We start from the raw sequence: 25,707 nt of genomic DNA on the forward strand, positions 1-25,707 counted from the left end.
AAGTCTATTTGTCGTCCTAAAGTATCCTACGAATGTTGAACCTTCATCCTAGTTTTATATTAATTCTTACGCTTATTGTCTAAAGGAATAACTAAACCAAATATGTAGCTCGCCATGAAGACCAATGACACATATGCAGTTGCACTCGATGATCTATATAACATGGCTCTTAATTGAATGAACGTGTCTAGGAATTTATACTAATCGCTTACGATCCTTTTGTTTTCCCTATTGCCAACTGAAACCTTGCATCCTAAAAAATTGAACAGCTCCTCAACAATATCCTATTGTTTTGTTGCAGTTAACCTCAGAGGAAATCCTTAGATCTTTTCCTTGCATGTCTATCTTTCATTGACATCTAACGAGGCATCTTTACAGTTGATTCTCCAAAAACTACTACTGCTTACACAGTTTTAACACTAAGTCACTCCTAGAATTGAACTCTTGCCAATTTATGATGGGGACTCTTAGTTAATCTTAACTGCTAATGACAACATCAAGATCGTTTGTTTGAACCTGGATCAACAACTTGATCTATCATTCCTATTATGTATACTGCAGATACATCTGCAACCCTTAGAAATCACATCTCGAGCGATGCTCTTCTAGGTGCCTCTATACGCATATTTAGATGATGACTTGAAACGTTCGTACTATAGAAATGCCTTCTCCTTTGACATCGATCCTACGGTTGTCATCTTTTAGCATAGGGCAACTAAGTTCTTACTACGAGTTTAACTAATTTTTCTAATTCTGATATATCTCTTAAGTACTCAATGCTCTCTATGGAAAACTACACCACCTATTAAATTCTTGATCCTTTGGTGCGATGATATATCCTTTATCCGTGAAGGTGCGAACTTAAATGGTCCTCTTAACTATCTGAGTCGTACCTGGGAATTGGGCTACTTCCTAAATCCTGTCAGTAGCTTGGGAGGAAAAAACAAACTTTCCTTAAGAAGTATTCCAAGAAACTCATAGCCTATGATTATTCTAATAGAAGACTTCTTTCATCTGTTACTCACACGACTAAATTGAACCTAACAACATCTGCTTACTCATGTTGCTACTCTCCTGGACCTTAACATCAAAATTGAAAGTCGAACTACTTTTTGCATTTTCTCCTTAAGGGTCGGTTCTCCCCCACTTGGTTTCGACCCATCATCTATTGCTGCTCGTAACCAGCTGAAGTCTAAGTTGGCCTTTCCTACGTGATTTGCTCCTTTTGACTTTGAAGAAACTCATGTTTGTCATATTTGATGACCTTCAACATTACCATCGTAGTACTACTAATTGTACCTACTGTAAGGTGTCTTCTTACATAACATGACCAAAATAGGATAAGGTTCTAACAAGAACAACGTTGTCTAGAAACACATTAACACACACATAAATCGTATAAGGGGCATTGCTAACATAGTCGAACTACTAGCAACAACGACGATTGTTGAATTCACTCCATTCTTCTCACTTTTCTAGGACGATCACCTTGTTGTGTTCCAATTTTCCTTCTTCATTCTCATGACTAAAGTCGGTACTACATTCTGCTTCTCAAAACCATCTCACTTATACAATTCTACTTTACTCGGACTCGATCTTCTATGGCCACTTGGGCCCGAAGTTAGAGTCACACCATACCACAAGTAATGGCGGAAATAACGCAAAACGAATTTATAGGGATAGCCACACTATTTACCTAACTACTAGTATATTAGTAGCTTTGTTACTTGTAACAACCCGAAAATTCGTATCATTGCTTGTAACCCTTTTCGTAACTCATTTCGATAACCCAATCGCCGTTTCCAATTTCGTTTCCGATTTCCGTCAATTAATTAAGTCATTAATGTGTAATTTATATTATGACTTAATGGGTATCCTAATACCTTTAGAAATCTTTCTAACACGTCGTATTAGTGATCGGAACATTTCTAGAATTCAACCATATCGAGTTACGGCAACTTGATCGGGTGCGACTAAAAGCCCCGTCTAAAGCCGGTATCGGGTAGAATTTCACCGTGTCCAAATCCCGAACACTATTTAAAGTGTTCTAAGCCTTCATTTGAAGCTTTTGCTTCATCTCACTACTCTCTCTCTAACCTCTCTCCTCAACCAAAGATTCAAGGTCCAAAACATTGAATTAAGGCTCCAAATCTTTGAGGTAACATCCCCAACTTATTGTTTAACCTCTTAGGCCTTCAAATTCGTGTTTAATTTATCATTTTGGACCTGGAACATGTGTTTACGGCCAAGGAGCATGCTTGGGCCGTAAACACATAAAAACATGGGTTTTTGAGCAATTTAACCCTTCCAAACCATCATTGGGACTTAGATATGACCTTAAGGCTTGCAAAACCGGACTTAGAACACCCTAGACATGGATTTTGAGGGAAAAATAAGAGTTTACGTCCAAGGAGCATGCTTGGGCCATAAACTCCTCATTCATGGGGAGTAAACTCATTTAAACATGTTAGAAAGCCATACAACTACACCAAAAGCCTTGGAATAAATCCTAGAATCATCTAAAAATAGTTTGGGGACCTTAAACATGTCAAACACCCTCCAATTAGGTGTTTACGGCCAAGGCACCCCAAGAACATGTTCATGGGCCGTAAACTCCTTTATACATGTCAAATGATACCCTAAATTCATACCAAGGCTTGTAAAAAATTATTAGAATCATATGTGATTAATTTAGGGCCATTAAATCATTCATTCAAAAAGAGCATAGGAGTTTACGGCCATAAGCTCCATGCTAGGGCTGTAAACTCCCTTAGATGGTGTTATTGGTGATTTAAATTTCATCTCATGCCTTAGATAAAATTGTTCCAACTCTTCCCAAGTGATATTGACCATTTTAGCACCATAAAGCACCCAAACATGAGTTCACGGCCGTGAACTCATGTGGGTATGGTTTAAGAGGCCGAAAACTCATTAGGGATTTTACTCTTGAAGAGTAAACTCAAATCCCAAGTCCCACGCATCAATACACGTCCGTAGATGTCACCCGGGTCACTCCAAACACTTGTTTTGAAGTGTTTTCGCTCATTGGAGTGTAGTATCATATCTAATTAGAGTTTATAAATCTAATTAGATATATTTGTATACCATTTCATATTACATAGGAACCTCGCTCGTATTCAAGCCTCGATTCGACGTTTAGCATCCTAGTCCTCACATTCCGCGTCCGGTGAGTTCATACCCCTACCCTTTTTCAATGGTTTTTAAATGTTTTCAGAGGGGAATACAAGCAAAAGTACAAGAATATCTTGTATTTAAATTCATTATTTTACTTAAATGGTTTCATAATTCGCACACTTTTAAGAATTGAAAACCTACTAACAAACTTTTTAACTTGCAGAGTTGTTGTTTAAACGATTTCAATTCTTATTATATACTGTTATGTTTCACAATTGATTGTTCACACTTATATTGATAGAGATCATAAAACCTTTGTAATGTCTGTAATAAAACACCCTAGGCTCGAGTGTAAAGGATAGACACCATTAGAAAACATGAAACATTTGTAATGTCCTTAATAAAACACCTAGGCTCGAGTGTAAAGGACAGGCACCATTAGAACTTAGTTAGTCGTAGATACTACTTCCCTAGACACGAGAGTAAAGAGTAATCTTAAAGATTGGAGACACGTCCTCGGTGAACACTCCACAGAGATACGTGAGTGGAGAACCGCACCTGTAACCAGAATCTCTTAGATAGGGAGCGTGACTTGAGTGTATAGATCTATACGGGACTAACAATCCCACACCTGGCTGCTAGCTACAGCCGAACCGAAAGGTTCAAGGGTGACGAAAGTCATAAAAAGGATACTGGCCCCGACCCGAGTCATATCTGGTCTGAAGTATGGTTATCGAACTCGCAATCAAGATTATGAACACTTCACACTTAATTATTAGTTTTATGTACGTAATAAAACTAATGTACATTTAAGGATAATCGGACCTTCAGGAGACTTCACACACAGAATTGGTAATAGTACACACACACACATTCAGGAAAACATGGGGTTTTCTCGGGGATAACATTGAACATATTCGGAATCGGTAATAATTCGCACACACAGAATTGGTAACAGTTCACACACACACATTCAGGAAAATATGGGGTTTTCCTGGGGATAACATTGAACATAATCGGAACCAATAACAGTTCGCACACACATAATCGGTAACAGTTCACACACACACACATGTAGGAAAATATAGGATTTTCCTGAGTAACAGTAGTACGTAACCAGAAAAGTGTAACAAGATAGATAACTAAACTTTACAATTCATAAGAATAATCATGTTTTCAGTATACATCTTTTCCATTACATTTTGGATTTTTGGTAACCAACTTTTAAGAAAATATGGGATTTTCTTGGATAACCACTTTTTCAGGAAACCAAAGGAACTCGTACATTTTTCACAAAACAAAACCGCTTATGAACTCACCAGCTTTATGTTGATTTTCAAACCGCTTGTATTCTCAGGTTCGCATTAGACAGGTACCCGACGATCTCTTTTGGCGAAGACGAAGAGAATCGTCACATTTTGTTCATATATACTATGTATCACATGTATAACTTTACTCTTGAAACAAATGTAAACTTTTATATATGTAATGTAATGGTTGTTTACTTTGCTTACTATGTGCATTGGATTTGAAACTCAATGTGGAGTCCGCCCCGGAAATGTTTCCGCCTTCGGTTTTCGGGGTGTGACTTTACTCTTCCTAATCCAAGTGCCAGTCCTATGCTTCGGTAAGTATAGACCTCTACTACCTTTCACATCTACTCATACTTGTCCCAAGAATTGTCTAGCAGTTTCCAAGACACTTACAATAATACACACAATGACCGCTAAACATATATATATGTATGTGTCCCATGAGCACATACAATAGGTTTTCCTAAACTCTACTAGGGATTTGCATCTTTATCGATGCTCTATCTACGAATATATGCCCTATCAAGCATGTATTAAACTTCCTAGACTCTTGTTCTAGTATTCTTTTCCACCCTACCATACCATACTATTAGTTGAGGAAGAATTTCTACCAACATTGACTAATCATCGAACGAATACAATTGCATGCCGCAAAATCAAACAATCTATCAACTGAGAGATCTGAAACTACAATGGTTGGACTCAGATACGAGATATGTGATAGCACCAAATCAGGCAATCCAGAACTATTTAATTTTAGGATCATGCAACCTGAAATATTTGTCGAATAACTAATTTATATTAATATAAGTTCTAAGCAGCAAATAAAAAGAAAACTCCTAGGCTATAAGGCATCTTAAGTATCAGGTGATTCTAACTGACAATTTTTGAAAGATCCCTACCCTACATACCAGTATGCATTTCTAACATTTCACATATCAGCAATCATAACGAATATGGATATTTTGGAAATAACTTTCCTTTTTGAGCTTTGGCTGACTGCACTTTTCGCGTTCTTTCATTTTGTATTATTCTTTTTATGAGAAGATTTATTAATTACTCAGATCTTTATTTTGAGTCTGGAATCACACAAGTGTTCATCCAGTTCACACACACCACGACTCTGATTCCAACTTGTAAGATCCCAACTTTCAAACCAAACTTTTCATTTTATTTATTCAAATATATCAGAGTAGGATTACATTATATGGAAATATGGTGTGAATGCGCTTGTCTACAGTATAACCTTGCTCTTCACATGAGTACCTGAAAAACATTTATATTAAACTAGGTAAGCATGTATATTACTGAGTTCCCCAAAATACCATATATCACAATACATATATGATGCATACACATAATGGCCTTCAGCATAAAGTTGATCCTCCCTTGGCCTTCAACACAAAGCTGGTCCGCCCTTTTTGCCTTCAGCATAAAGCTAGTCTGCACCTTGGCCTTCAGCATAAATTTGTTCCGCCTGAGTCTATTGGCCTTCAACCCAGGGTTAAGCCGCCCTCAACCCCCCATATAATATAACAACACATATAAACAGTACAATAGGCAATAATCCAATACTACATGCAACTAACAAAACTAGCCTAATGGCATACTATAGGAAAACTATATCCTAACATATAGAGGATATATACTAGAACGCATAATATAGTGAGAAAACTCACATGGACAATTACTCAGACGATTGACAGTTATCTGGGTGATCCTACTGGCGATCCAACTGGCAGGTAACATGCCTAACAAGTATTAACTTATAATACTATAAATTACTATTTTTTTTATGAAAATCTGGTAATAAAATCTAGATATTTCACTAATCTCAATGAATACTGAGAGTTCTATCAAATAAGGATCAGCCAGGCCGAACAATTGGGAGGCAGGACCATTTCGACATTTAGCCTTTTCTAAAACCCAACAACCAAACCAATGTGACCATTCTAGACACATCTTCCGTAAGTAGATCAATCAGTATAGTAACTGGAATTACTGATAAATCTTATTTATATATTCATAACAACAACTATGAATATAATTAAAAGTTACACTTAAAGCGTGGTAAGTTTAGCCGAACTTATAGATATTTTCTAGTGAAAATTTGGAAAAGTCGTGGGCAGGACCTCGATATCGAGCATTTCTTTATGTCTGGCCATCTGCCTCAAAGCCTTGCTAGAATGAGATTCCTCAGAACCCAAAAAAATTGGACCCAAAGAATCATAGAGAGAGAGAGAGAGATGAGAGGGAAGGGTTTTGGTGTGTGAAGAAAGGAGCCAAAACAGCAAATTATAGACTTTGTAGGGGCCACATGCCGCACAAGTTGTCTGGGCGCGTCGTGCCCTTGGTCGGCCGTGTTGGCTGGAGCCTCTCGTACGTTGCCATGTGTCGATGCCAGATGGAGCCATGTCACCTTCTTCTAGAACATGCCACATGTCATGTTTTTTGTGGCGCCACATGTCGTAACCGTGTGGTGCCACGCCACCATGTCGGGTAAAGAGTCTGGCACTTCTTCTGCCATGTGTCGCACTCCGGTGCCGCCATATTATCACATCAGGTATTTTCTTGAAATCTTCGGACGACCATATCTTTCGCATACAAACTCCGTTTTCGACATTTTTTATATCCCCGGAATCCTCTCGACGAGCTCTACAACTTTCCTTAAGGTCTCAACAACTAATTCCCTCTCTAACTAAAATTCATATTTTGATCGGTTTAGACTGTTAAAGTCTATAAATTTCATAACTTCTTCATATGAACTTCGTTCTCGACTGTCTTTATATAAACGGGTTCATATTCACGAGATCTTCAACGCTCATTTAGATTGTTTCGGCTAACAATCAATCGATTTGGATTTCGATTTTATGCTCACACTGCTGCCTTGAAACTTCTAAAAATCATAACTTCGTCATATGATGTTAGATTTAGACGTTCTCTACATGTACGCTCTCGGTTTGACAATTACTACGACTCTTGTTTAGATTACTTAGACTAATAAGTAATCTATCTCTGATTCGTATTTTACTCTGCGCATAGTCGTGTCAGTTTAATCACGAAACTTCGGAGAAGCCTAAGTTCTTCAAACGAAGTCGGACTAAGACATTCTATATATCTACGAAAATCGTATTGATGTTTTCTACATTTTTATGATGATTACTTTGGCTAAAAAGTAATATATCTACTTCGAATTTTATTAACAATGGTTTATATTGAATTCTACGGAAAAGTGAAAATAAGGTGTTACAGTAATTATCATATCGGACAAAACTATCAATTTAAGTGATCTAATGGGCACAAATTTAATAATTAATTGACCAAAAATGGCATTAACCATTGTTTTTATATATAAGTTTGTTTGTACAAGTATTGGTAGCATTTGCAAATTTCACTTGGATCATGGAAAACATAAAATTGTTTTGTTTTGCTATCTAATTTATTTATTGTATTTTGTTGATGCAAGTGGCATAAATGATCTTTAACCATATTGCATGTCCGTTTTGTTGTGGTTATTGATAAACATAAAGTTATTTGTTATTAAAAAAAAAGTATAATTTTTGTTTTCTAGTATATTCTCTATAAAATGATGTTACAACAAATCAAATATTTAAGATACGAGTTCGGACACCACATTAGGATTTGTGTCGCCACCTGACCTGGATGGATTTGCTATATAACGAACAATGGTTTGGAACTTAGTGAAGATTTAATCCAAGTGGAATTTGTCGTCAAAGGGAAATGTTATTAACTTATTTGTAAACATGTTTTTTTTTAGACGGATGATATTATAAAAACGTTTTTTTATTAATATATATATATATATATATATATATATATATATATATATATATATATATATATATATATATATATATATATATATATATATATATATGAGATTCTTTTGGATATTTCCAAATGTTAACCCATTTCGACCAATGCAATGAAATGGACTCGAATGTCGTCAGAGATGGAAGCAAGATTTCACAATAGGGGTGTCACGGGAAAGTCATGGGTTACGTGATAGTAGAAAAAATAAAAATTTTGAAAAATTTTTCACTGCGTCCGAAAAAGTCAGGGGTTGCTGGCGCTACCATGGACCCACCCTAAAACCGCCCCCGAATGTCCTAAAATGATTTGTGGGCTTAACTTAATCAAAAGTAACAAAACCTAGTCTTGTATATGCATTTTGATAGGTCCTCAAATACTACTTGTGTTTCTGGATATCAATTTGACATTGACTTGAGTGTGTTCAAGACACTTGCACATTTGAGACTATCATCCAAGATCGTCTTCATATTGTGCTTGTAACCAAAACCATAATCTTCAAGCTTCTTGGAGCCCCATTTGGTTTCTGTCTTATGTTCTTCAAAGTACCTGAAACAAGAACCTCGTTACAAATTTTGAAGTTAATGCATGTTAGTGTCCCACATCAGCTAGTTACAGTATTATTTGTTATATATATGTTAGTCTCTCTCTCAAGGCTCTTTTGGAGGGCGGATATCGGGAGCTCTATATATATCCTATAGTACCAATCTAACAATTTCAACCAAACTACAATACAATTCCAATTATGAAGATCAACTTACTCGTGTTTCAAATGAAGCTGTGGGTAGTTTTCCTGAAAATACTTGGCGATTTCTGCAGTTGATATGTAAGAGCTAGAGCATAAGAATCTTCCATTAACCAATGGAGTCTCAGCACAAAAGATATGTGCTCGACAAGTGTCCTCAATATGCAAAATCGGGATTTTTCCTAACAATTCTTCCAAGTACTTTAGTGACTGGTAATGAGTCGAAGGATTGATAATTTGTGATATCAACACCAACAAACTGTCTGGAGCATATGGTAGATGACCTCTCCCTCCCACCAATCCACAGCTTAATGTCACCACCTCTAGTTCACTTGCTTTCTCTTCCCCAATTTTCAACATCTCTTGCTCGGCTTTTGTTTTCGCTTCTGTGTACTCCTAAAGAGAATCCCACAAACAAATTGGAAACTTTGTAACATATAATATAACCCTAATCAATCAAAAAAATGTAAAGAAATTCCTAAAAACGACTTTTAATAAATGATTGCTGTAAGGGATATTGAGATGAAGGGGTGTCCAACAACTTTCATCTATGGTGATCTTATAACCACTCCCATCATCTTTCAAAGGTGAAGCTGCGACAACTGAGGCAGTGTAGATGAGACGCTTCACTGTCCTTGATCGTATGCAAATATCTGCGATCTTCACTGCACTAATTGTTGCTTCAACCGTATCATTGTACTGTAGATAATTAAGCAGCATATGTAATATCGTCATCAATAGTTTTAAGAATCTTGATTATTATTATTGGTCATGCATGATCTCAAGAATGTGATATATGTATATATACCTTGTAGCCAGTAGTGTGTAACAAGGGGGTTGCAACATGGAAAACAAAGACACAACCTTGTATTGCTTCTTCAAACTCTTCTGGTTTGTACATATCAGCTTCAAACAAATGAAGCTCGTCTTCAGCGTATGGGAAACCTCTCAAAAGCCCCACCTTGGATTCATCACCTGCAATACAATGTGCATGTATGTGTGTATGTATATATATATATATATATATATATATATATATATATATATATATATATATATATATATATATATATATATATATATATATATAATTAAAATGATGCATATTATATTGTGATGTAGAGGAATGAGCAGAGTGTTTGGGAGAAAAGAAAGGGTATGTAAGTACCAAGGTTTCTAAGAGTAGCATGGACAGTGTAGCCACTTTGTAGAAGTGAGTGAACCAAGGCTGACCCAATATAACCACCACCTCCGGTGACACAAACCCTGCTCCTGTTCTTACTCTCCATTTGCATATTCAAGAATACAAAACCCCTCAGCTTTTATTCTTCTCTTTTTCATTTTATCTCTTTTTATTCTGTGGTTTCAAATTCACTTCAAAAACTGATAATGAAATAAAACAACTTGTGGTACAGCTTAGAGACTACAAAAGCCTAATTGCATGTGCATTTGCTGACGTGCAACATGGACGTGTATTGATGTTAAAGACAGAAATATCCTTAAAAGATAGGATAAATTGCAGCCTTTAATATATATACTATATTAGACAATCGATTTGATTTCAAACAATCCATTTCTAACAATATTTACCGGCTACATTTTTACATTTACCTATTATAAATATAACCCATTCAAGTTTAGTTTTCACACTAATTTCATACTCTTGATATTATTTCTTCATATCTATTATTTCCTAATGGCAGGAATATCAAACTCCAACTTTGGTTCATCTTCTAACAGTTTGAAAGATTACACAATTATTTCAAATGGTATGAAATGAAAGTACATTGTTATTTATTATATATAAACTAAATTAAATACAAACAAAATGTTTCGACCCAGACTATAGATTTACCCTTTTTGACCTAGTACCTAACAATGATATACATAATTCTTTATAAACATCTACACCATAACCCATATGACAAGATCCTTCATTACTATGTAACATATCAAACATCTACAATTACCAATATATCAAGAACACAACATTGAAACCGTTAAACAAAAAGTTGATTGATTCTTTCCCTCAACCATGAAGAAGAGCTAAGCTAGCAGTATAATTGATAGCACGATACATACGAGGCAAACCACATGTCTTGAGATCAAACATCTCATTCTTGTTCACATCAAACAACATAAGCCTCCCATCATTTGTCACAATCAAAACCTCATTATCATTCTTCATCAACAATGGTGGAATTGATAACATAGGCTGTGAAATCACACAAACTTTCCTCCAAGAATCCACCACTCCATAATCACTCATCACCCACATATCCCATTTTTCTCCATTGAGCTCAAGATAATGAGCACAAAAGGTTAAAGAAGAAGACTCGCCATATGAAGCTAGGTGAACTTGATTATAAGAAGGCCTAATGTTCTTTGGTAATTCAAGAACATGAAAAATCTCATCCTCTAAATCAAACGCCATTATTTCATGCGATACACCCCTAATTTCTTGCTTACAAGCTAACCAATTTACAAAACCGTTGACAAACACATTATTAGACCAACCCCTCATCAAATAACATGGAGCGATATTGTCTTCCTTTTTCTTCCATGAATCGGTACCAAGAGAATAAACTGATACACTGTTGGTGTTGGAATTGTCCAGATAATAAACAATCACAACGATCTTAAACTCACAGGTCCTTGAAACAAAACCAAACCCAACAACAAAATGAGAAACTCTATCGAGAATATAACTAGGGTCGTCGATTTTCTTCAGCTTTTTAATACTAGGGTTCCAGAGAATTACCATACCGACGTTCGAGTAATAATTTGTATCGAAGAAACAGATTACACCCTTGTTTGATCCCACAATTCGGAGGTACCCATGAAGGTTTTTGTAGGGGATCTGAAGTTTAAGCGATTCTTGGAAGGTGATTGGGGATCTGAAGGAGTAGAATTGGTTGATGTAATCGGTGGATTCATAGTAGACGAGTAGGTGTTGGTCGTCGGCTGCGGCGGCGGAAGAAGAGAGGTGGAGTTTGGTGAAAGAAGGGTGGGAGATTAACGGTGGGGATGAAGTACATACAGAAGTGAACTGAATTAGGGATTTGGTGGGAAGACGAGAGAGGATGTCAAAGATGACATCTTGCGGGAGGTTGAAGATGGAGTGGGGAGATCTTGACATGATGAAGACTGTAGAGAGAGGGGAAAAATGTAGTACTTTGAATTTCAGTAAAATAATTTATATTTCAAAATTAAATACGAACAGGGTAAAGGTAATGGGATACTGGCTTCATTTGTGCTATCCGACTATTTTTTTAGTTTATTAGTTTATCAAGTATCAAGTATGAATAATAATCCATATTCTTTTATAAAATAATATGTTTAATCTCATATTGACAAGTGTCATGTAATTAGAAACCCTCATTAATGTTATATATCATTTATCATGTCACTTGTCAACCTATTAATTATTCATTTCAAATTTCAAATTTTAAATTTTCCACTCTAATTTTATTAAATTAATAATTGATAATTGATTCTTCATTTTAAATTTCAAAATTTAAAATTTCTCCCTTTAATTATATTAAATTAATAACATTAGATTAAAAAGTAAAATAAAATTAATATAATTATAAAATGATATAACTCCACGTATTTATTTAAATCAACGATTATAATTTTATATAACTAAAAAAAATATCTCTTAAGTAATAATTTATTTAAAATAATTCATTAATAATTTTGATTTTTTAATACGAAAGTTTAATTAATTTTATAACCGTGGTTATCACGGGTTATAAACTAGTCTACTATATAATCTACTATAATAAATGAAGGTTTTTTTTGTCACATGTCTTCTTCTCCTTCATTTGGACACATGACATTTTCTAACATTTTAAAATTTTCTATTTTCCACTTGTCATTTTATTGTATTTTTCATTTTATTAAATTAAAATTCCACATTTAATATGTAAGGTAATATATATGTAAGGTATTTATTAAAAAGGATTTATATATGTAATGTATCCAATACATTAAAGTTTTATTAATTTTAATAATTCAAAAGATTTCTCATTTTTTTTATAAATTCAAAATTTTCAAATTGTTAAAATTTTATATTTAATTTTTTTTTAAATAAACTCATGTAATACATGGGTCTCACACCTAGTGAATCTATTATGAAGTATGTATTTTAAAATCGTGACAAAATTCTTTCAGAAAGAAGATTGGCATACTTTATAAGTTTATATGAGTAAAATAAATAATCTCATTTATAAGTTTTTATTAGGAAAAGTTTTAAATTCATATTTTTAAATAAAATATAATAATTCATAATTTTTATTAAAAGCTAAAAAATTAAAAGTTTTCAAAATCTCATAAAGTTCTAATAATCTATCAATTAAAAAAGTTTTACATGACTGTAACTCAATCAAAATTGACGATATCAACTGGGATACATTAGGAAAAATGGTCACGAAGTGTTGTAATATCGAGAAGATCATTCTGGTGTCTAAGTTTTGAGGCATTTTTGGGAAGTAAAACCCTAACTATCATATTCTTTTTTCATGTGTTTAGAAATAAGACGGATAAAAATAAAAAAATGAAGAAGAAAAAACTAACCGACATAAAGATGGAAATGATGGAAGCGATGTATACAAAACCCCCTAGATGATGTATTGTTTGATAATTTACATAAAATTTTAAAATTGTTTTTTTTCACTATGGTAAATTCTACTATTATCATTTGGTTTGTTTTAGTTATTGTGTTTTTTTCACTATGGTAAAGTGTTGGATTCCGTATTGCCCCGCCAGGGAGCCATGTATGGATTAGCCCATGGGTATTGTTGCGTGTACGAATTGAATGGTTGTGTGGTTGTTGCGAAGGGATTGAATTCAGGTGCTATTGAGAACTGAACACCAGATCCGTAAGAACTGGATCCCTAGTTGGTCGAGGTATGCGTCGTTGTGGCTTGATGTTGAGATAGTGCAGGGATTGAACATGGGCTCTGTTGTACAAGCATATTGAAGATTGGTGGTTGTTGTACGAATAGCGGCACTTGAGGCAAACCTGCCATGGTGGTGTGTGGGTATACCATTGGGGAGTATTGTGGTTGTGGTTGAATGATGTGAGGGATCCAAGTCCTGATCCCTGAAGTATGTGGGAAGGATTGTTGTTGCGAAACAAGGATCACTGTTTTTTTTTTTGAAAAGAAAAACAACGATCACTGTTTGTTGTGTTGCGATGATTTGTGGAGTTGTGGTTACGATCGCTACTTGCGGGGCTGAGTTAGTTGTTGGGCGTGATAGGCTGGTTGTACAAGTTGCCGCCGTTTCAGCTGCAGAGTTGGATGGCGTCTGTGAAACTGGTGTATGGTTTGAAGCATGCTCTTCCTAAACGATATTCCCCCCCCCCCATCGAATTGTTGCATTGGACGCAACGGACTTCTCTCCGCTGCTCCTGACGCTACTGGGATTTCACCTACCATCGTTGCTCTTTTGGTTTGTTTCGTGGATGTATCGTTCTCTATATATACGCTCGGATGACACTAAATGTTGTGATATGGTAGAGATGGTTCGAATGAGGTTACAAATGGGCTTCGTGCAGGTTCTGTCTCCTGATATCACAGTGCAAAAGAGAAAGATGATCGTTAGCCGACGTCCAGGAGGAATTCCCGGGACGAAGCTCCGGCGATCAAGTTAGAATGAGATCTGAGAGAAGTAAGGGTAAATCACAGGAAAAAGAGTTCGTCCCCATCTTTGTGAAGAAAAAGGATCCTTTTATACCTGTTAGAGAAGCGTGTGCCCTCAACTGGTTCTGTTGAGCATTCCCTCGTGAGGTGCGACGTGGTGGACCCACATTAAAGGATCCTCAATCACGTCTTTTGTCTCATCCCCCCATTGGCTAGAGGGGAATCTGTGGATATTATGATGACCGTGACTATCTGTAACATACACGTTTTAAAATCGTGTACTGTAAATTATTAAAGAGAATAATATTATGAAATATTATGTGAAATTGACTCTTGAGTTCTAACGGAGAGTTTTTACTAGAAATGAAGTAAAACTATGTTTAGAATCACTCAGAAAATATTGGAAGTCTTATGAAATTCCAATTAAAAGTCAAATAGTGAAATTTAGCGAAGATATAAAATTTGAAATAAGTAAAATTTTATTATTGAAAGCTGTAGATAATCTCGTTAGAAACATGTAGGCGAAAACTTCGTCGAAATCCGAGTTATAACGAAGAAGTTATGACCAATCGAAGATCCGCGACAAAATCGGCACTATGCCGAATGACGTAAAAAGTAAATTTTTGATAAACTACTTTTTGGCCTTAGTGATCTAAATGAAAGTCGTAGTATTCGTTAAACCAAGAAGTTCGATAAAAAGAACGCCAAAATCTGACTTTGTATGAGGAAGTTATGATTTTTCTAAGTTTCAGCTTAGCAGTAGACAACTAAAAACTCGAATTTTAGATCGGGTGATTTTTAGCCGACACAACCTAAACGAGAATTGGAGATCTCATCAATAGTAGTACAACGGGAAAAAGTCTGACGAAAACGGATGTCGGATGAAGATGTTATGTATTTTTAACGGATTTACCAGTCCCGGTCTGTTAAAAATAATAATATTAAAAATAAAGTCAAAATTAGCCGACGAAGTCTAAACTAAAGTTGTAGATCATAATTTTACCTATGCGTGCATATAAAGAACGTCAAAAACGAAGCTCGTATGCGAAAGTTATGGTTTTTAGAAGATTTTGGCACAATTTTCGAGAATTTTCCCATGAATAGTATCGGCCACGTCACCGCTCTCGCGATCAGCCTCATGTCCGACGCGTGTCGCCTGCTGATTTGACCGAAGAGGTGGTCCAATGGCCTTCCGACGTGCCTCGCATCTTACTCCGCCCCGTGTCCGAAGCGTTGGACCAATCCGGTTCCGACGCGTGCCAAATTCGAGCCTCGCTGTCCTCCTTCCCTTCGCGTGTCCGAGCCTCGCACGAGCCACCTGGCCCTCGCATCTGCTGCCGCATTCAGCCTTCTCAGCCCTCGGATCCAAACCCTCTCACCCCTATAAATGGCATGCAAAACCTCCCGGGTAAGTTTGGATTTTTGCCACCTTTTCACCCTAAATTTCATATTTTAGCTATTTCCACTTCCCCCGAAGCCCAAGTATTATTTTTAACACTCGAAACACGCCCCGAAGTTCCCGAGAAGCCCGAAAAATTTATCTTTTCGGTTTTGAAGCTCTACCTTTACAGAGCCCAGTTTTTTAATAAATCTCCCGGTTTTCAACGAATAAAGTCATATTTGGAGCCGAAATGTTGCTCAAATTACTATTTTAACCCCCGGTTATTTCAAGGTGAGTTTAATATATAGGAACAATTGTATGTTATGTGTTATATGTGCTATGTGTTTTTCAGTGTTATTATTCCGGGTTATTTTCCCATGTTATTTTTATTCGCTATTTTTAATAGTAAAGAAATACCTTTGACCATGTGATCACTGAAAGGACTTAGATTCACATTGGTACTGGTATGTAGCCCCTGGCCATGTAGAACATGTCTCCGTAAGAGAATGATTTCTATTCTATAGTATTGGCAGAAGGTTAGACAGGGCTGAAAGCCTGAAATCTACCAAAATGTTTAATCAGAAAGTGTATGTCTTCTGTGCCATTTGGGCTGAAGCTTTATTGATGTATATCAAGTATGGAAATTGTTATGTCTCATTGATTGTATATCTTTGAATCAAATCAATGATTGATATGGAAAGTTTGTCACATGAGTCACATATGCCCTTGTTGTTCCTTGTTCCTTTTTGCTTCTGCCATATTGAAGTATATATATGACATAACGTTATATTGTATCTATTATTGAACTCACTAAGCATCACCGCTTACTTTCTCAATGTTTAACAAATTTGCAGGAGATAAGTAACCAGTATGATTATATACTGTCAGAAGATGTAGAATAGTTTTTACTATTATTTTTGTACTTCGGTTTATGTATGTATAAAATTACAATATCCTGGGTAGTTATGTAAAATATTAAAACATAGTCGGTTTGTATTCAATATTTTGTAATCACTTTATCAATGAAAAATATTATTTTATAAATATGCATGTAGCATGTTTTGGAGTAACTATATTGTCAAGTATGAAAGTTTGGGTCTTTCATAAATACGAAAGTGAGGGTCTTTCACTATCGTCAGATGGGCAAGTGGAACACTCTTATTGGTCCCACGTGTGTCGGGGTGTTATTCCTTGGAGAAGAGGTTAAGGCGTGGTTCTGCACCTTAACTGTCATGCCAGTGATCTTTGCATTGGCGAAGGCTCGGCCTTGGCCTCAGTCTAAATCTAACTGGGCTCTGACCTGGCCAAGCCTGGCTTTAGTTAGTCTTCCCTTTTTTGAGATTTATCCCTGAGGGATACGTTAACAACTGGCGTCACAAACCGTCTCATGACAGATCTAACACACATCGACGGTGTTGTCTAAAGTCTGTAAGATGTTAGAGATAATCTCCGACATACACGTGTTGTAATATAGGCTCGAACGGCGACGTTACCAAGCCAATGCATACGCCTATAAGCCTAAGGGACTTGTTAACGTATCCCTCAGGAAAAACATTTAAGAGGAAAAGTCAAACCAGTGCCAAGCCTAGCTTAGCTAGAGTTTGGTCATATCTAGTCCAAGGCCAAGGTCGGGCCTCCGCCTGCATGGACTCGCTGGTATGATGGTTAAGGGGCATAATTGTGCCTTATCCTCTTCTCCCCAAGAGAAATACCCCGACAAACGTGGATCCAATCAAAGAGCTCCACTTGCTCATCTGACGACAACCACAATCATCATAATATCGAAGATTCTCCTCCAACCAATGGGGTGATGAGATAGAAAGACATGATGGAGGATTCTTCAATACGGATCCGCTACGTCACATCTCACGAGGGAAGGCTCAACAGAATCAGTTAGGCGGTACGTCCCTCTCGATCAGGTACAAAAGAACCCTTCTTCCTCGCGGAGAAGGGGACTGGACTCTTTTTCAATCTCAGAATTTCCTTACCTTCTCTCATAATCAATTCTAACTTGATCGTCAGAGCTTCGTCTTGGGAGCCTCTCCCAGACATTGTCTAACGATCATATATTTTCTTTGTACTGTGATATCATGAGAAGGAACCTACACAACTTTCGCCCTTGATCTCAATCCAATCCTCTCCGACATATCACAACAAAAACCCTTGTATGTGTAAATATCACTTTTCCATAGTATTAATATAGTGTAAATAATTATATACTTTTATATAAGTATTCGTCTACTCCCAAAATTTTATAATAGTGTTAATCACTCATAAACTACACCTATTATAGTTTATTATAAATATTTCGTCGTACCTATACACACACACATACACACACACACACACACACACACACATATATATATATATATATATATATGTGTGTGTGTGTGTGTGTGTTAGCATGTTTAGATGTTCATAAATAACATACATTATACAGCTAATACAAGTATATGAACTTTTAGTATGATATAATCAATTTTCTTGTTTTTTACTTTCTTTGCGTCACCAATAGTAAATATTGAATTATAAACTTTGTAAAATCTATTTTTACCTTTTTGTGACGTTTAAGTCAATGTAACCTTATGTTTTTAAATCAACATATTTTAGGTCAAATCTCACAAAAATGGTATCATAACCTGATTATGTCCATTTTTGTTAGAAAACCCTAATTTTCTCATAACATGATAGATTTTTAGGTTTTCTTTTTATAAAACCAAATCCTTGGTATTTATAACTAGTTTTATAACATATGTCCAAAATAACATATTTTGATTTATATCCCACAAAAATGGTGTAATAACTTGGTTATAACCATTTTTGCTAGAAAAAAAATCATATTATGTTCATAAAAACCATAGTTTTTATAGTTTTTTTTTTTGACTTTTTCTTAAGAACATATGACATATTTATACTCATTTTTCATAAATTTGTATTTTAAACAACATACCACACGTAAATGTTCATAATATTAGTTAATAACATTATTTCATGTAGATAACATTTATACACAACATTAAAATAAAGCATGTATAACAACTTATACAATTATACAAGTTGACTTGGATTCTCCCCCTAAAACTTGGATAAAGATGGAAATGAAGGGTATGAACTCACCTTGAGTGTATTTCTTGGTGGATAAAGAGGTGAAGATGAGAAATTTCAAGCTAAGAACACTTGAAGATTGGAAGATCCCATGGATTTTAACACATATTAATGTGTGTAATTGTAACAAAAACTAGTATATATATGCATAGAATATTTAGATTAGTAAGGAAAAACTTACCAAAAGATCAAGAACCAACTTCTAAAAACTAGTCTTAAGGGAGAGGGCTTGTTCTTGAGGAAGGAAATGAACAAAACAATGAAGAAGATGGGATGGGGGAGGGTTTCGGCTGAAATAAAGGGAAGAGGGAGGGAGCATTGGGGGGGGGGGGGGGGGAGTGGTAGGGTGAGTATGGGAGCATGGAATGGTTTCTTTAATTTAATATTCAAGCATGACCATTTTAATTAAATAATAATATTTTTATAAAATGTAATAATCATATAAGACAAATGTGGTCTTTAGTTTATTTTTTATAAAAAAAAATGGGTAATTTTTATAAAAGTTTGTGATTTTTATAAAAAGTGTGGTAAAAAGGATGTATAATTATTTAATTTAAACCATATAAAGTGAAATTATTATTAAAAAATTATTATCATCAAAAATAATATAACATTACACGAAAGTTATGATGATTTCTAATTTTTTTCGTTAACGTTTGAGTGTTTAAATCGGGTAGAGAATTTGACGCATTTGGTGATGAATTCACCAAAAATCTGAATGTGTAACATTTGTTATGAATTTGTCATGTAGTATAAGGTTTATGAACTTTGTGCTATGAATATTATTTATACCTAAATAATATATGATTGAATTATCGAATTTTTACGTTATTAACCGTAATTAGGGTTTATATTCAATAATTGGTAAAAAAAGAGGTACTTTGAATTTATAACTTGTCAATAGTACATTAGTAACATTAGGGAATATCACATTTCTCCTAAAATTGTAATACGAGTTAAGCTGAACTGGTTGACTTTGTTTGACCAAAATTGACGGTGGTCACATTTATATCCACACATAGCTATTAATGAGATCTACAACTTTCATTTAGACTTTGTTGCTTAATTCTCACATTATTTATTATTTATTATTTATTAGAATGCTTACACTGCTACACTCCGTTTAAAAATTGTATCTCTTTCGTACGACATACGTTCGTGATTGTCTTCATATATTAACGGATAGGTATTGACAAGATCTTCAACTCTCGTTTAGATTGTTTTGCCTAATAATCAACCAATCTTAATTTCGGTTTCTATGTTGTATACTGCTGCGCTGAAACTTCAAAAAATCATAACTTTTGTTTAAGAAGTCAGATTTGGACGTTCTCTATATGTACGCTCTCACTTTTACGATTACTTTGACTTTCGTTTAGATTCCTCATGCTAATAAGTCATCTATCTCTGATTCGTATTTTACGACGCGCTTTGCCGTATAGGGATGAAAGCAAAATTTCAAACAATCATAACTTCTTCATACAAAATCAGATTTAAGCGTTCTATACATCTATGGAAATCGTATTGACGTTTCATACATGTTTATGTTGATTACTTTGGCTAAAAAGTAATATCCATCAAATTTGAATTTTTATAAATAAACGGTTTATATTACATCATATTGAAGAGTGAAAACGAGGTGTAACACCTACACTTCATTACTTTTCAGGAAGAAAGAGTCAAAATCATCGACTACCTCAAATTCAAGCGTTCTTTCTCCTCTTGGATTCCTTGAAAGAACTACTATTGTTTTCGTTGATTCTCCTTCACTCATCTACAACAATGTCACATACACATGGTCTGATAACGTTTGCCGCTGTCGACAATTAGCTTCATCCATCTCCGGTCTTGGCATGGGGAAGGCAATGCCGTGTCGGTTCCTATACCCAACATCACCACCAATTATGAGCTTCATGTCACTGCCACCATGACTGACATCGTCATCAAACACCATCGATATCGATTTAGATGCACATACTATCTCAACACCCATTTCTGATCAATCTAGGTCGTCACAATCAACCTTCAAACCTATCGGGGAAATCAATTAAAGCTTGTCGATCAGCTATCGTTAAACCTTCTCCAGAAACCAATTTCAAAGATCACTATCTCTTTCATCACCACATTAACCACTCGGGTTGATTAGCTTTAGTAATTTCCTACAATGAAAACGAGATTTAATGACATTGCTTCCATATAAACTATTGATTCTTAATCATGGCTTTCTTTGTTGATAAAAGTGATAGAAAGATAAATTTGTTTGAAGTCAAATGGATATAGATTTTTCTTTATTTTGCAATTAATGGGTTGAACCATATCTTGTACTTCGAGAATGGTGGGTGTGGAAATAGGATCGAACCTCGATTTTTGAGGTGTGTAAACGTAACAACGAAAATGGATGGGGGTCAATGAAAATATGAATAAAGGCCAACGATATCTTTTTGTGGAAACGATGAACAATGAATGCAACACTCAATTTTGGTTTGAAGCTCGATTTCTTCTTCCCCTGTTTTCTTCAACCATATACATATACTAGCACACATTAGGTTAGGCGGATAAGAAAAGAGGGAGAGAGCTGAGAGGATTGAGGGTACGGGTAGGGCAGGGGTGTTTTTTTTTAATTCATTTTATTTTTTAGGTGAAATTTAATTAAAGAAAAAGATAAAAAATATTAAAAGGGTAAAATGTCATTTTATGTGACTCAGGACAAACCTTGCGAGTGTTAGAAACCACATAAACCATACCTGTTATACAGTGACTAAACTTGTAAATATGAAAAACCACAAGGTCCATTTATGTAATTTTGTCAAAAGAAAACTATAGAAATGGTCGAAGACAATTTACAAATACGGTCCCAAAATTTTTCAAAATAGGTCCCTATGCAAAACTATTTTACAAGAATGGTTCTTATGTTTCAAAAAGTTACATAAATGACCCCTTCCTTATAACAAATTTACAAAAATGGTTCATATGTTTCTTAAAATTATAGACAGGGTCCCTACCTATTAGAAAATTTACATAAATGGTCCCTATGTTTCACAAAATTATAAAAATATTCTCTTCTTTTCACAAAACTACAAAAATAACCCATGCTAAAAGCAAAATTACAGAAATTGTCCCTACATTTTCACAAAACTAGAGAAATGGTCATTGTCTGATAACAAATTTATAGAAATGTTGCCTATGTAAGAAAACATTAGAAAAATTGGGTCATCTGTGTTGAAAGTATAAAATTAATAAATCTGACACAACACGGCCACCCACTGGTTATATAGTATGTTAGAGAAAAAAAAAAGGGTTAAACCCTTAAAATTGCTATAATTTTCACTTTGCATCCTTTGAGTTGTGGTTATTACCAATTACCAAACTAGTATCAAATATTTCTAATAAGCTCTTTTCAAGTTCATTGTGACTTGATGATATTAATGAGCATAAAGAAAAGTATACAACAGTAATATGATATTTTGAAAAGAGTAATATGATATTTTGAAGAGGCAGGAACTACAAATTCAATGAAAGAAAAAGAGAAGTTACAAACAATCTACCTGTTGTTAAGACTTAAGAATACACTTTGATAATCAAAAGGAAAATGGTTGTTATTGGGTTTTAAAATGTAATGTTTCAAACAGGCTCATAAAGACCCAACATGTGACCATCAATACACCGCATTGCAGCAACCTGCCAACAAAAGCAACAATCTTTTCAATCTTAAAATATTATTATAATTATTATTATTATTATTATTATCACCTTTCCATGGACCTCATATTTGATAGGCCCATCCATCTCTGCACCTAAAGCCATGAGTTTAGTCACCGTGCTGTTAATGTCGGTCACACTGAATGATAACAGTGATGAGTATCCCTTCTGAACCTCAATCTCACTGTAGTGTATATATACAGAAGAACTCATATCGCCATGTAGAATCAAAAGGGCGTGTGTGTGTGTGTGAGAGAGAGAGAGAGAGGATTGAAAGTGACCTGGAAGAATGCATGAGAGCGAGCTTGAGAGGGCCGGATTCAAGTTCAGCCCACCGGAGAGTACACACATTTATGGTGAAATCAAGGCCTTCTTTGTAAAATTTTGCAGCTTTTGGAACATCTTTATGCAGTTGCAGTATCCACCTGAAGGAGGCGGAAGCAGCCACCATGTTCTTTCTATATGTCCCAAGGAAGCTGCACCACACCTACCACATAAGGGGAAAAGGGGTTATATAGATTAGAAGTTGAAGATCAGAAGATGTAACTCTGTTATGTATATAAAAAGAGCATCTTTATGAATATGAATCAATACGCCACTATGTCATTTAGGGGACATTGTATATACTAATTGGGATACTTGAATGAGAACAAAAACTGTAAGAATTCACAAAAGTGCTTCCAACTAGAAGACTAGGCATGTTTGAGGATTAAGTAAGAGTAGTGGTGTTAAAAAAAGGAACAAAACATCAAACACCTGGTAGGCATTCATAAACTTGATTGAAAACAAAAAACTGTAACTGTAAGAGCCAAAACAACCGGATGCTAAAGAATATGGATCCCAACTTAAAAGGAAGGCAGAATCAGAAGTCGAAATTAATGGTGGTAAGCCACTCTGATAACATAAAGATAAAATATTTAGAAATGAGAAGCTATGTATTACAGCAAAACTATGAAGAATGCGGAATCAGAACTAGAAATTAACAAATGGTGAAACATACCCACCGCCTGATAATCAAAATTAAATTACGCATGCAGTTTTATCAATGAACTCGTATACGTAAACCTAAACCTAATTAACATACCTGGTTCAAAATCCGAGCCTGCTGAGCTGATCGGTGAAGAAGAAGAAGCAGCAGCCTGGTGATCGATGAAGAATCAATAATTCGATATAATTTATTTGGCCCAAAGCTCAAAACATTTAACTACATCTAACTTATGGGCTGTTTCATAATTCAAGTAAGTACTTATGTGAACCTGTTAACAAGTGAAATACGTGCGATTTAATTTAGGGCTGTTTGGCAGGATCTGAATTTTTAAGAGGTCTGAATTTCTAAGAGGGTCTGAATTTTTAAGATCTGAATTTTCAAATACTGTTTGGTTGAAACCTCTGAATTACAGTGTTGAATTATAAAAATGACAATTTTACCCTTCTGTGTTATTTTTTGTTGAATTTAACGTTTTTGTTTATAAAATAACCGAATCAACTGCTTTAATAATTATAAAAATATATATATAAAAACACCATATAAAATCTAAATTAAACATAAATGAAAATTAAACATTTATCCAAATCAAACATACCTCTATCATTACTTGATTATACTCAAAGCAACTAATTACAATAATACAAGAAAATCAAAGATTATACCACAAATAACAAACCTATTTCTTATTGTTGTACTCAAAACAATTAAAAGCTCCAAAACAATGATAACCTAAAACATATCTAAAAAAGTAAAAATCTTCTATTCTCTTGTTAATTTTCACTTATTCCCCAAAATACCCTTTCCGTGTAAACCATAATTTCTTTACTTCAATCCATAATAAATATGATGTTAATGAATGCTTGGTATGAATCTTCTCCACTAATAGACACCGCATGTTCAAGATATAGCATCATACTTTCATTTAGTGAATCCATAACATGTTAATAATCAATTTCACAGATTTCAGCATTGTTTCACAAGATTTCATAGATTTTTCAGAATTAATAAGCATACTTTCATAGCATCATTTCAAAAAAAACAACAAATCAAAAGAAAAAAAATACTTCATTTGTTGTTGTTGGAAACTAGAAAAACAAGAGAACAACAAAAATCAAGATTTCACAACAATGTTTTTCACATATTTCAGCAACATTTCACAATAAAAACGAAGAGAAACAAGAAATCAGCAAGATTTTCAGAAAACTTCAAGAAAAAACAAAAAGTAACAAGATTTCACAGCAAAAACGAAGGAAAAAAAAAACCCCGCGATTGCATAAAACTATATGCCATCTGATTTCAAAAAATAAATAAATAAAAGAGAAAAACAACAAATTTTCTATGAAATCACCCAATTCAGAGAAACAGCAAAACTATACGCCATCTGATTTCAGAAAAAATAAAAGAAAAAAACAACAATTTTTCTATGAAATCACCCAATTCAGGGAAACATAAACTTGCAAAAATCATCGGTATCAGAAAACGATAGCACATCTGAGTAATCACTGATTTCAGAAGTTATTTGTGTGTGTGTGTGTGTGTTGATGAGAATAAAAGACCGAAGGCATGATATTACCTGTAGAAGTCGTTGCACAAGTCGTCGGAGGTGGAGCCGGAGGTGCTGTGGCGTAGCAATTGGAGGTGGTGCCGGAGGTGCTGTGGCCTAGCAGTCGGAGCTGGAGACGGAGAGGAGGCCGACGACTGCGAAGACGGGGGAGGGAACACAACTTCGATAGATCGATGGACGTTTGTGTGTGCGTGTTGATGAGAAGAAAGGAGTGAGGCGTGATTTTGAGAAAAAAAAGAAAAAAAAGGGCAGCTGCGTTCTTTTTTTTTTTTTTTAGACGAGGGGTGAAATGTGATTT

The 25,707-nt window shown here is 35.0% G+C and overlaps 3 protein-coding genes across 5 annotated transcripts; all 3 read right to left on the minus strand.

Moving 5' to 3' along the window:
* Nucleotides 1-8,475: 8,475 nt before the first annotated feature.
* LOC111894600 (bifunctional dihydroflavonol 4-reductase/flavanone 4-reductase) lies at nt 8,476-10,350 on the minus strand. Of its 2 annotated transcripts, XM_023890677.3 has the most exons (5): nt 10,193-10,350; nt 9,833-9,999; nt 9,514-9,723; nt 9,041-9,420; nt 8,476-8,828 (listed from the first exon to the last, which is right to left on the minus strand). In XM_023890677.3, exons 1-5 carry the CDS (start codon nt 10,317-10,319, stop codon nt 8,678-8,680), a joined length of 1,035 nt encoding a protein of 344 aa, XP_023746445.1. In that variant the 5' UTR covers nt 10,320-10,350; the 3' UTR covers nt 8,476-8,677. The 2 variants fall into 2 exon arrangements, with proteins under 2 accessions (XP_023746445.1, XP_042752136.1); XM_042896202.2 differs by lacking the exon at nt 9,514-9,723.
* Nucleotides 10,351-10,796: 446 nt separating this feature from the next.
* On the minus strand, nt 10,797-12,253 carry LOC111894599 (F-box/kelch-repeat protein At3g06240). Its single transcript, XM_023890676.3, has one exon. The coding sequence runs from the start codon at nt 12,161-12,163 to the stop codon at nt 11,054-11,056; it is 1,110 nt and encodes a 369-aa protein (XP_023746444.1). The 5' UTR covers nt 12,164-12,253; the 3' UTR covers nt 10,797-11,053.
* A 10,365-nt stretch (nt 12,254-22,618) lies between these two features.
* LOC111894612 (uncharacterized) lies at nt 22,619-25,557 on the minus strand. 2 transcript variants are annotated; one of them, XM_023890694.3, is made up of 4 exons: nt 25,419-25,557; nt 23,139-23,344; nt 22,909-23,041; nt 22,619-22,836 (listed from the first exon to the last, which is right to left on the minus strand). In XM_023890694.3, the coding sequence occupies exons 2-4, from the start codon at nt 23,306-23,308 to the stop codon at nt 22,780-22,782; spliced, it is 360 nt and encodes a 119-aa protein (XP_023746462.1). In that variant the 5' UTR covers nt 23,309-23,344; nt 25,419-25,557; the 3' UTR covers nt 22,619-22,779. The 2 variants fall into 2 exon arrangements, with proteins under 2 accessions (XP_023746462.1, XP_042752391.1); XM_042896457.2 differs by lacking the exon at nt 25,419-25,557 and adding an exon at nt 23,942-24,016.
* Nucleotides 25,558-25,707: the final 150 nt, after the last annotated feature.

The sequence above is a fragment of the Lactuca sativa genome, chromosome 7 (genome assembly GCF_002870075.4).
Source record: "Lactuca sativa cultivar Salinas chromosome 7, Lsat_Salinas_v11, whole genome shotgun sequence".
Taxonomy (NCBI): Eukaryota; Viridiplantae; Streptophyta; class Magnoliopsida; order Asterales; family Asteraceae; genus Lactuca; species Lactuca sativa.